This window comes from Protopterus annectens, chromosome 6.part0, assembly GCF_019279795.1.
Source record: "Protopterus annectens isolate FY-2018-M chromosome 6.part0, PAN1.0, whole genome shotgun sequence".
Taxonomy (NCBI): domain Eukaryota; kingdom Metazoa; phylum Chordata; order Ceratodontiformes; family Protopteridae; genus Protopterus; species Protopterus annectens.
Window position 1 is genome coordinate 1,915,770,020 of NC_056737.1, and position 12,755 is coordinate 1,915,782,774.

A 12,755-nucleotide genomic window follows, 5' to 3' on the forward strand; every position below is an offset into this window, starting at 1 on the left:
TGTTCCACTGGAACTACCTGGGACATCAAAGCAGGCTGTCCCTGGGGCCGGGTGATGGAAGTCGGGCCCAACTGAGAAGGAGTGCAGGGTGGAGCTGTGGCAAGGGTCGGGGGTCTGGAATCCCTCGACAGGACCCTCTCCACAACGTCGAATGCCGAGGGAGAGCTGCTCTCTCTGGGATCCGAAAGCAGACTCTCACTCGGATCAGATGGACGGATCAGGGCCGGCGCCGAAGAGATCAGATCTGACGGACCAGCAAGCTCCGACCCGGACAGAGCTGAAGGCATACCGATACCGCCAGATCCAAAGCTCAGCCCTCGGCTCAGAGAGCTCGGATCTGAAGAAAATGGACCCGACAGACGAGGGAAGTGTCGGTGCCGAAGTACCAGAGACCATCGGCGCCGACCAATCACCGGCTCCAAGGCTGCCCGGCTCCAAAGACTCCGAACCTGGGAAACAGGACCGAGAAGGAGCTATCGGGGCAAAGAAGGGGGTTGAGCTCCCGCCGGAGGGGGGGGGGGCAGTAGCACTCCCATCTGCAGTTGGGCCTGGAGGAATCTGCTCATCATCCGGTCCAAATCTGCATCCGTGAGACTTCTAGTAGATATCGACGAGGCCACCAAGGCGAGGCGGGAGAGTCGCCTCGATGACCTCGAAGGAGATCGGGTCTCCTCCTCCTCAGGACCCGGTGAAAAGCACGGGGACCGGATCCGAGAAGGAGGAGACCAAGAAGACCTGGAGGGAGAAGACTGCTTAGTTGGGGGGGGGGGGGCCAAAGCAGAGGCCTCGGCCCGCCGCTTGTGGTGCTTCTCCCTCCTCCGTTCTTTCCTGGCCTCCCTCTCCTCCGGGCCTAAGGCGGGAGGTTGAGTCCCGGTCGGGGGAGGGAAGCAGGAGTGGCAGCCACCGCAGCGGGAGCCACGGGAGGAACGGAGGTAGAAGCAGAATCCAGGGGCAGAAGACCCGCCAGAATCAGCTTGGACCTCCGGTCCTTGAGTGCCCTGGGGTTGAACGCTGCACAAATGGTACAACCAGCGGACAGGTGTTCAACCCCAAGGCACAAGACACACCGAGTGTGGCCATCCGCTGGGGACAGCTAATGGCCACATTCGGTGCACTTAGAAAACATTACCTTTGGGGCCTCAGACATACTTATAGAAAGTAACTCACAAACACTAGGCCCCAAACACACACACAACCCTGACGGAACCACGAAGGAAGGGGGAGGTTAAATAGAAATAAAATAATTTAAACTAAGAGAGCTTTTAGACAGAAAAAGGGAGCTAAACACACTCTCACACCAAAGGTTAAAGAAAATTGGTATAAAAGTTAAATGTTTCTCACAAAGAACAAAAACGCCTGGAAACTCTGGATCAAGCTGCTGAACTAAACCGCAGCAAGCTAGATCTGGGGTCAGTCAGGGTTGGTAGGGGATTATGGGTAGGGGGAGGAGCTTGGAGCTCGGATCTAAAGCTGTTTAAAACTGCTGGCTCGGATCAGAGGTCGGATCTGATTCCCAAAGGTTGCTGCACAAATAAAGTTAACTACTTCAGATCAAAAGACAAAACAAAAACTGAGAAACTGGAAGCGCATGTCTATCAATATAGATATAAACAGCAAAATACAAGCAGTAAAAATGTTTTCAGTTCCTTTGTATAAATCTAAAGGTCAGACATTTTATCAACCAGAGGAGAAGTTGGATAGTAATTAATAAAGAGCTGAAGAATTTTGTCTGGGATGAGAAGAGGGCAAGAGTCAAGTGGGATAAGTTGATCCTCCCAACAGAACAAGGACGTTTAGGATTACCTAATTTGAAGGGATATTTTAGAACTACACAATTAAGGCTCTGAATTCTAGCTTTCTGCTTGTGTTGTGTATAAAAGTGGAGAGAGGATGACGACAAAGCAGGGAGTAATTCAAGAAATAAGGAAAGACTATGATTTTGGATGCACATCCTTAAGGAAAAAACAGTCATACAAAATACACTTTCTGCTTCTTTATGGAGATATCAGATTCTGCCAGCGGGGATGACTGCAATTAGGGGTACAGAGGATAGGCAAGATGGGGATGGAATTTTTGGAGGAAGCCAAAGGAACCAAGGTACTGGGAATAATTAGAGTGAAAGGTAACAGAATGGGAAGAGGCCAAGAAGACATTTGAAATGCAGGCTAGTGATTGCCTTCCCTTATCAGGTATTGATACAATACAGACAACAAGAAAGGGATAGGGGAATCCTAAAAGAAAGACCTGCACTGGATGAGTTTTTAACTGAATCTAGAACAGAGGCCAATGTTAAAAAGGTAGAATTAGTAGGGCAAATAAAAAATTACACAATAACTATAGGAATCCAAGGATGTCAGAAAACGATTGATTAGAGATTAGATCAGCAAGTCACAAATAAACAATGGGTGGACACATCTGGCTCTCAAATATGCACACTCTAGCACTCTAGAAGAGGATTTAGGACTTTTGTCTGAAAGTGTTTGCACAGATACTTTTACACCACAAGCAGACTACAAAGAATTTTTCCTCAGGTAGATGGCATATGTTGAACATGTAATAGGCAAGAGGTACCTGGGAGCATATGTTCTCAGAGCATAATGAGTTGGCAGACTAAAAATTCCCTAGAAAGTACTCTGTCAGGAATATAGGGCAAGCAAGTGAATGTGACTTGATTTTTTGAGCTAGGAACAGGATCTGAATTGCCTACACATAAAGGCCTTAAGTTTAATTCTGGTGGCGGCCAAAAAAAAATTACTAGAAAATGGAAATAAAAAGAAGTCTAAACCAACTATACTTGAAATGGGAACATTTTTAACAAAGATAATAGAACAGAAGTGGGACTTTTTGAAAAGGGTAGGAATAAATTGCATAAAAATTGGAAACTGAGAAGAATGCATACAGAAAAATGTTTTGGAGGAAGAAGGCTTAAGAGAAGGCAGGAACTGAACAGAGCAAGGTTGCTTTCATTACATGGTACAGAAAGTACAGTTGTGTACACTTACCATAAATGTAGATGTTAGAGTACATTCACTGTTGCAGTCATTACCTGTGGGGTTAATCCCTGCTGTGATGGCACTCAGTGGCCCGAATACCAGAGTCAATGTTTTTCTGCTTCAGTTGCAGTCACCTGTAGTCTGACGTCAGGTAGTCAGTGCTATAAAGCAAGGCAGCAGACATTACATCAGCTTTCCTTGCCCTAACCCATCAGAAGCACAAGGAAATGAGGTAAAGTGGGCCTGGTGGCTAAAAGCCACCATGGGAAGCTTAAGTCTTCCTAGGGGAAGAGGATATAAGGGGGATGAAGGGAGAGAAACCAGGACTGCAACAGTGAATACACTCGAACATCTACATTTTTTAAAGTGAGTGTACACAATTGTACTATGTTTTGTGTTTCACTGTTGCAGTCATCACCTGTGGGAGGATTCCCGAAGCTAAGGAGAGGGGTGGAGGATAGGTTAGAGCCCTAGGCATGGGTCAGCAAGCCCTGCAGAGGCAAACCCTGCCCTAGACTTAGAAAAAAAAGAGGTAAGTGGTAATACTTTATAAAGGTATGGACAGGAGGTCCATGTGGCAGCTTCCAAGATGTCCCTGGTGGGGACTCCTCTGAGGAAGGCTGTGGAAGTGGAGGCTACCCTAGTGAAATGGGTACGAATATACTTGGGGGGAGGGGGGTGTTCCCCATGTAGTCTGTAGCAGAAATGGATACAGTGTGATATCCATTTGGAAATGGTTTGCTTGGAAATGGGCTTCCCCTCTACCCCTGGGCAAAGCTGACAAGCAGCTTTTTCTGAAGGGTTTAGTATGGTCCAGATAGCAGAGTTGTCTGTGCACATCTAACGAGTGCAGAATTCTTTCCCCCTTGTTTTGAGGGTTGGGAAAGAAGGTGTGTAGTGTATAGCCTGGTTGAGGATCACATCAGATACCACCCTGGGCATAAAGGAGGGATCAGTCCTCAGGGAGACCCTGTCTGCATGGAAAATGATGAAGGGCTCAACAGCCATGAGTGCCTCAAGATCTGAAACCGTTCTGGCTGAGGTGATTGCTAGTAGTAAAGCGGTCTTCCAGGAGAGGAATTTCAATTCTGTTGAAACAGCAGGTTCGAAAGGAGGCAAGGTTAGTTTTTCTAAAATATAATTCAAGTCCCAGGCTGGCATGGGAGGCCCGATTAGAAGCCCCTCTGAGGAATTGTTTAAAAGGATGAGAGAAGAGGGGTAGGTCTGAATCATAATGGGCTGAAATTGTGAGGCATGGATTTTAATAGAAGAGAAGGAGAGGCTACTTTTGAGTAACTCGGCTAGGTAATCCAAGATAAGAGGGATGGAAGGATGTGAAGTACTGGCCCCTCTGGACTGACTCCAGAAGCAGAATCTTTTCCATTTCCCTGTGTAAGACTGTATGGTGCTGTGCCTTCTGGCCTCTGTGATGATGTCTAGGACTGGTTTGCTTAACAGGGACTCCTTGTTAGCTTTTAAAGGTACAAGCCATGCTGAAAGATTGAGAGTCTGCAAGTCTGGGTGCAGTATCTCCCCTTCTACCTGGGTCAGGAGGTCTGAAATTGGGGAAGCTGCTTGGGGCTGTAAGGTCAGGCTGCATTAGCAAGGGGTACCAATGCTGTCTGGGCCAATATGGAGCAATAAGGATGGCCTTTGGTCTCTCCTCCCTTACTTTGATCAGTACCTTGAGAATAGGAGGCAAAGGAGGGAATGCATATACAAAGAGGGAGTTCCAGAGGAAGGTCAAGGCATCCACCTTCCACGTTAGGAGGTGCTACTCCCTGGTACAGAACTTTCTCAGCTGCTGGCTGAAGTGTGAAGCAAACAGATCCATCTCCGTAGTCCCCCACTCCTGGGTGATTTGCAGAAAGATTTCCCTGTGGAGCTGCCATTCGTGGGGATCCAGTAAGTTTCTGCTTAAGTGGACTGCCAGGGTGTTGTTAACCACTGGTAGGTACTGGGCATTAGGTGTAGACCCATGGAGGCAGCCATCAGCCAGAGGTTCATGGCTAGCCTGCACAGAGGGTAAGATTGGGTCCCCCCCCCTGTTTGTTGATATACCACATTGCTGTGGTGTGTTTTTACAAGGAGAACCCCTGGCCTGAGATGGGGTTTGAAAGATGTCAGAGCCTTTTGTACTGCCATCATTTATTTCTGACTGATGTGTAAGGGAAGGTGCTGGGCATCCCAAAGACCTTGGGTGCACCTGCCTGCTTGGTGAGTGCCCCAAGCAATGTCTGAGGCATAAGTGGTGATGGTCTGGCTGGTAGGGCAGAGGATGAAGGGCAGATCCTTGTTCTTTGCACAGGCCTCTGCCCACCAGAGAAACTTGGCCCTTATACATGGGATCAGAGGGCAACAGGTCTCTACAGACAGAGTGCTGGCACCAAAGGTTCTTTAGATAACACCGAAGTTCTCATGTGAACCCTGGCCAGAGGAATTAGAAGGATGCAAGATGCCATGTATCCCAGGGCTTACAGGAACTTCTTCGCAGCGAGGTGACTTCTGGAAGCTAGCTGGGTAAATTAGAGAAGCAGGAAGCTCTGCTTTTGAGGATAGGAAGGCCATTTGGGATGCTGAGTCTAGCAGAGCTCCCAAGAAAATGATCTTCCTGTTGGGAGTTCGCTTTGATTTCTTCTCGTTGATGGTGAACCTTAGGGAATTTAGGAGGGATTTGACAAAGAGAAGGTCCAGAAGCAGCTTTTCTCTGCACACTGTCTGAATGAGGCAGTCGTCCAGGTAATGGTAAATCTGTACATTTCTCCATCTGAAAAATGCTATGGCCGGGGCTAAGCATTTGGTGAATACTCTGGGTGCAGTAGATAAGCCAAAGGGCAGCACAGAGAACTGAAAGTGTTGTGATCCTGCTCGGAAGCACAGGAATTTCCTGCAGGATTCCCTTACGGGGATGTGTAGGTAGGCATCTTTTAGGTCTAGAGTCACTAGCCAGGCATTTTTTTATTAGCATAGGCAGCAGCATTTTGAATCTGGGGACCACCAGGAATGAATAGATCCAGGATAGACAGTCAAGTGACCTCTTTTCTGGGAACAAGGAATAGTCTGGAATAAAATCCTTGGCAAGTTTTATCTGAGGGGACTGTTCTACAGCCCCCTGGGATATGACAGTTTGGACCAGTTTTAATGCCTCTGACCACTGATTTGGAGACAAGTCTGGGCACCCTCTTGGAATGGGAGTACGCTGAAAGAGAATTTGTATCCCTGAAAAATGATCTTTAAGACCCACTGATCTTCATTACAGAAAGCCAATTTTCTTTGAAGAGGGACAGCCTTCCTCCTAGCTTTTGATGAGTGAAGGGAGGGCAGAGAGGGGAGGGGGGTCATTGTGAGTTTTTGCCGTAGAAGGATGGCTTAGAACTCCCTGCCTTTGGGATGTAAGTGGTCCACTGTTAGTCTCTCTGCTGGCCCTGGATAGTCTGTCCCTGTAGGGGTTACCTTGGCCCTGCCTGCTAGGTGCAGGGAAGAACCAGTGCTTAGAGGGGAAAATTCCTGCTGAACCTGGGAGGTTGAACCTGAAAGAAATCCTTTTACTGTTTGCATAGATTTTGCTTAGTCTTCCATCTTTTTAAGCACCTCTTCTGCTTTTACTCAGAACAAGTGCTCCTTATCCAGGGGTGCATCAATAAGCTTAGACTTGACATGCTCAGGGAGAGGTTGTTCCTTCAGACATGCATGTCTCCTAATGACAGATCCTGACACTGCTGCCCTGCTTGAGGATATGATGCCCTAGAAGCCTCTATGTAATAAATGTCTGGCCGCTTGACAAGCAGAGTGCAGTAAACCTGCCAACTCTTTTGAATTGGCAGTCAGGAAAGGTAGAAATCTTTTGTTTTAATAGTTCCAAAGTGTGGCTGATATTTTAACATATGGAACAGAGTGCTCCGACAGCTAAGGTTGCAGAGGTGTATACTTTGTTACCCCATCTGTCCAGAGCTCTGGAGTCCTTGCCAGAAGGAATAGGATTCTTGGCAGAACTAGTCTTAGCTCAATTTAGCTCCCTGTGTAATGACCTCTGGGTCTGCAGCAGGATTTCTGTACAGGTATTTGTGGGAATCTGGCACTCCAATACCAGTCAGGTTTACTGGAGCAGGTGGGAGGGTGTCAGCGGCCAAGTTGGATCCATGGAAAACATCATCCACCACTTCTAAAATAAGGGGGATGGGCCAGGGGTCTGTGCTGGGGCAGGTCCAGAAACACTCAAGTCTTTTCTTAGACTGGGGAAGTCCTGAGATTCCCATTGGAAAAGTTCCCACAGGGTGTGAAGGGTTTCCCCAAAGGAGAGGTCCTCTAGGAGGGGAGGCAGAAGGGATGGATTCCTCTGCATCTGAATCCTCATAAGCAGTCAGAGGTTGCTGTTCCTCTACAAAATCTAAATAGTCAGATTCCTCAGAACCCTGGTCTGTCAATTTCTGGAGAAGGGTGTCTTTTCCTTTAAAGATGTTGTGGCCTGACTACCCCGGATAAGAGAGACGAGATCCTCAGTCATTTTAAGCACTTGTGCTTGGGGTGGTGGAGCAGGAGAAAGAAAGAGGGTGGCTAGAAGCAGATTTTCTAGGAGTGGCCTGGCTTCTAGGCCTGCGAGAATCCATTGGTCTGAGAGAAACGGTAGTCAGATGAGAATGTCAGTTTTTGTCTAGATTCGGTAGTGCAAAAGGCCTCCTCGGAAGGCAGTGTCTGCGTTGTGGCTCAGGAACCAACAGAGGCAGACACAGCCAAAGGCTCAGAAGACGAAGATTTTTGCGGCATACCGGACTCCGAAAGGGTCTCGGTAGAGGCCTGCGTAGACATCGAATCAGACATCAGTGGCTGCGAAAGCACCTCACTGAATTCTGGAGAACTGATGACCTGCTTAGTGGTAAAGTAGTCTGAAGGTTTAGCCATGTGTGGTCTGTCGTTATCTTTATCTCTGCGTTTTTTTGGAATGCCCACGGATTGTTGGCTGACTGACGCCATATCAGAATGCAAAGACAGAACACGAAAATAACTGTCTACAGTAAGAGCTCTACAGCGAATGGTTCCCGCATTAAAGAGCACAGCACCAGCAACAGTGGATGCCGTGGTCTGAGCCTAAACAAGTGATGCAGTAAGAATGGAAGTCTCTGTGTGGGATCTGCTTTCCACAGGAGAGACCATTGTTAACTTTTTCGGACATCGGTTAGTCAAGAAAAAAGGGTCCCCAACAGGGTACTTAGCTTTTGACATTTTCAGCTGAAATTAAAACTCTGGTAGTGACCAACTGGCACTCGTGCGAACTGCTTCTGCTATGGGCTCCATGACAAGAAAGACTGATGTAATGATGTTGGCTGCCTTGCTGACTACCTGACGTCAGACTACAGGCGACTACAACTGAAGCAGAAAAACATTGACTCTGGTATTCAGGCCGGCCAAGGGCGACCACAGCAGGGATAACCCCACAGGTGATGACCCGAAACAGTGAAACACGAAGAACATCTACATACATATATATATATATATATATATATATATATATATATATATATATACACACACACATACACTCACACACACGTATGTGGGATGTACAACAATTGTAAATGTCAACTTAATATGGTTTGATCATTTTTATAACGTAAGTTTGCCTATGTCAAAAGTATTAAATAAAGGTGTTTAAAAAAGATTTTTAAAAAAAAGAGTGGGGAAAAAGGACTTGTAAATATTAGTGTGACAAAAATGTGTCAAACCAAACCTAAATTTAACTGGAAAGTAAAAAAGAAGGACTGAAGGCAGAAGGAACGTTTTTTTAAATCATGAAAAATGAGACCCCCCCCCCCAAACACACAAAGCAAACACAGCCTAGGGGCATTTGTCCAAGGCAGACCAAATCAGAGAGGCAAAGCACCCAAAATGTATGCTGGGAAGGGGAGATGGTCCTAATCGGTCTGGGACGGTTTCAACTGCCAAGCAGTCCTAACATCTTGCAGCACTGTTACTGAAAGAATTTCTTCTTTATAAGTATCAGATAGGATCAACCTTGCTTCAGACAGGACAAGGAAAAAAAAGTGAGGCAACAGTACAAAAAGGACACCTGGACAGCAGCAAACTGCAGATCTAGGGAATCAGACCACCAGCATTTTCCTCCATTAACATTTATCCAGATTCATCTTGCAGACTGAGAAACTAGGGTGCAAGGACATTAAAGGTTTTACTCATGACAACGAATACTTCTCTTAATATGGATTTGGTGTCACTTCAATTGTTGGACCCTGCCTCTTACAACAAATGCATTAAAAAGAAAATGCTTTAAATGTGATACAACAGAACATGCTCCGTGTACACCTGTTCTACGAGAGAGAGTTCACTTACAACCTCAAAACATATTTCTTAACATTCTGAATACCTAGTCTATACAGTTTTAATTAGCTCAAAACATATCCCCATTTAGACCAGCCTTGATGAAGGGCAAGTTAGATTAGCAAACAAGACCCGATTGGCTTTCTCAGTGTGCCTATTTTTCTAGACCCCACAACAGATACAGGTCTTACTTAACCAGCATCTATCTTTTTTTTTTTTCTCACCCCCACAAGAACTGCCATTCTTTAAGCTTTCCCGAATTCAGTTTCTGATCCTAGCCTGCCCACATACTGTGAAAATTATCACTTCCTAGGTCTCCCCAAACCACTAAATCTTGCATCCAAACGTAGCATCTTATTCGCGTTTATTACACACACACTTTTGTTTGAATGATATAAGCCTCATGGACTGCAGAGACTCTACAAAGTATGACTACTTCTTACTGCCCAAACCAAACATGCCTTTTTAAACCACCACCCTTTGTATAGCACATGCCAGAAAACATTTACATACAGCTGCAGCTGTGGTCATGCAAGCATTTATACACTGCATTAAAAAACAAAATATCCAAAAGATGGAAATTCAGAAACCTCCAACATTATCACTTGTACCTTAAGAGAGAAATCTCTATAAAATGTGCAAGAACAGTTAAAGTAACCCATGTTTGAAATCCAGCACCCTGTACCATAAGACAGCAATCCACTGGTCACAAGCAGAAAATTTCCCAAGAGAGAAAAACTGCAGTGATGAGACAGAAGCACAACATAACTTAAGAGCATAAGGTTTGAAAGTCCTTAACTGCAAAACCAAAACGAATTTATCTTAACTGCCAAAGCACTACGCCAAAAAGTATGAGCTCAACATAGGCTAAAGATTATGCATAAAAAGTAGCAGAAGAGCAAGGATGGCTGGTTCCTTCCAGAAAGTGTCTTCTGGTTTTATTGAAAGACCGAAAAATTCAAAGGTTTATTAGTTTGAAAAATAAATACATTGGCAATTTCTTCAACTTTATTAAAAAAAAATCAAAACCATTAATTAAAATGAACACTTTTAAACTGGAAAGCAAAAGTGAACAAAACAGCCTCCTTAAATTTTTTTTAGAGTTTAACATTAAATGACTACAAAGGCAGAAGTAATCATTTATACTCACTCAGAGTCCTTCATTTCTGCATCTTCACCACTCCCCATTACCTCTCCTTCAGCAATTCCTTTATCTAGATGGATAGCCGATATCCTTGTTGTTACCAATGAAACACTTGTACACCGGGAAAGCCTCACTTTCATGCCCTGGCCATGGCTAACAGATGGCTGGGTAGTCTGTGCTTTAGACAGGGATTCATTTCCATCCCCAATAGATATTGTGTCTGGGGCTGCAGTATCACTCCGACTGATACAGACAGGACTCTCGATACTTGCAGTGTCCGTAATCCCATTAGCAAGGCAAGCTGTTCCAGTCTTAGTGGCAATGAAAATTTTAGTCTCTCCCTGAGTCATATGTGGCACCATAGTATTCTCTGTAATTTCACCAGTCTTGCGGCAAAAGCCTTTAAGTAAGTTAGTACCAATAACAGGATTATGTTCACAACACTGAGCAAAGTTTCCAAGTCCATTGGACAAGCCATTTTTCAGGCAGTTACCTGTGGAAGCAGCCAATTTCCTCACAGCTTCAGTAAATGTAATTTGAGGGTCCCTAGCATCTTGAACAAAAGACTTACTATGATGAAGACTTTCTTCCATATGTGAGGAAGCACATTCAGTTTTTGCAACTATATTAACTGGAGGCAAGGCTGTATTAAGAACTTCAACTTCAGTCTGTGCTGTGATGGCATTGTGATGTTTAAGTGGACTAGTGTCAAGATTTACATACGTTACACCCCCACTCTCCCCAAAATGGTGAGCAGAACCCAATGAAGAGGGTTTACAGTTTCTACCCTCCTTTGTATGATGCAAAGGCACTTTTGCACTAGTAGGCCTCATGAATGTATTTTTGTTCAGTGCTGGCTTGTAGGATGCTAACACTGGTTTACCTGAGATGGCAACAGAATTTCCAACTCTGACACCAGGATGCTCCCGAGCTATACTAGGGACACAAGAATGACCTCCAAGAAATGAATTGGCACTTTCTGATTGGAATTTCGCACTAGTCTGTGACTTTGGTGGAGACAGACAGATGGGAGTTGGTGGATAAGGAGAAGAGAATGCCCTTTTCCCCAATATTCTTGGCTTCAAACTAAACGTTTCAAGTTTCTGATAAGGTCTATTCACATGCAACATTTGTTGAAAACAGAAAGTGCCCTCAGAAGGATGAGTAAGGGAATGAGAGTAGTAAGATGTCTTGTTCTGTAATGCAGACTCAGAGTCAGTACTAAATGGTATATTGCAGTTGAAGAGGTAGGATTGCTGTGCAGGAATTCCTGAGAGAATCCGATTTTGGTCTTTACAATTGTTCACATTATTTCTTCTAGAATGTCGCGGCTGATGTTGCCGAAGATGGGAGTATGCAGGTCTGCAGTCTTGTGCTGTTATAGTACCATATGAGCTAAGAATGCCAAGTGGACTGCATAACTTAAGATCATGGTCCTTTGCAGACTGAGCAAAACACTCCTTGGTCCCTGTGAAGGCCATATGTAGCCATTTCACAAACAGCCCACAACAGATTCACAAAAAATGCAAAGCATCTTCCACAATTTCTGTTTGATGATCATCTGTAATCCTGTAAACAGAATAAAAAGTTACAAAACTGCATTATAAAGCGACGTTCTTCGGCCACAAGGTCAGAGTTTCACTAAAAAATATTTACATCTATTTTAAACAGACCAAGTACTCAAACTGCACATTAACTCAATGTGTGAAATAAATGGGTGCAAGTGGGATTACCAATACCTTAGAATCAGACATTTATTAGGTTTGTATCACTCCCGCTTATCAGACAGTTGGGATTTAATGGAGTTAGAGCTCTCCCTTCAGCAAAAAGTCTAGACAGCAAGTCATCTGAATGACTTCACACACACAAAAAAAAAAAAAAAAAAACTGCCTGAACTTGCAATGGTACTTCAGGGGACAATGAAACAAAAACATTTACTGAACAGGGTTCAAGAGTGATATCACTAAATAGGATTAAAGAGTGATACAGTGCAAATAAAACGTGAAAGAGCTAGCTATATGCAAGTGCCCTTTGTGTACCACTGGCAAAAGCAGTCTATTACAGTGAAAGCCTTGCCGCTCTGGGAATCCTTCAATAACCTTTCCCCCCAACAGAAGAGCAGATACTTAACTCGGGGAATACATGGAACTTTATAAACGAACAATACTGACAGAGGGGGTACCACCAAGATATTCAGAAGCAATGCGACTGTCATGTAAGAGAGAGAATACCTGATAAATTGCTTACTTCAGTGTGTCTGCTACAGGAACTTACTACGAACAGATTTT

At 44.8% G+C, this 12,755-nt stretch overlaps 1 protein-coding gene across 1 annotated transcript in view; it reads right to left on the reverse strand.

Annotated features, from left to right (window-relative positions):
- TTLL4 (tubulin tyrosine ligase like 4) overlaps nt 1–12,031 on the reverse strand; it is a 1,780,839-nt gene extending 1,768,808 nt beyond the window's left edge. The window contains exon 1 of the mRNA XM_044073711.1: nt 10,474–12,031. Within this exon, the coding sequence (XP_043929646.1) occupies nt 10,474–11,948 (1,475 nt within the window). The 5' untranslated portion in view covers nt 11,949–12,031. The remainder of the gene's footprint in view (nt 1–10,473) is intronic.
- Between the last annotated feature and the right edge of the window lie 724 nt (nt 12,032–12,755).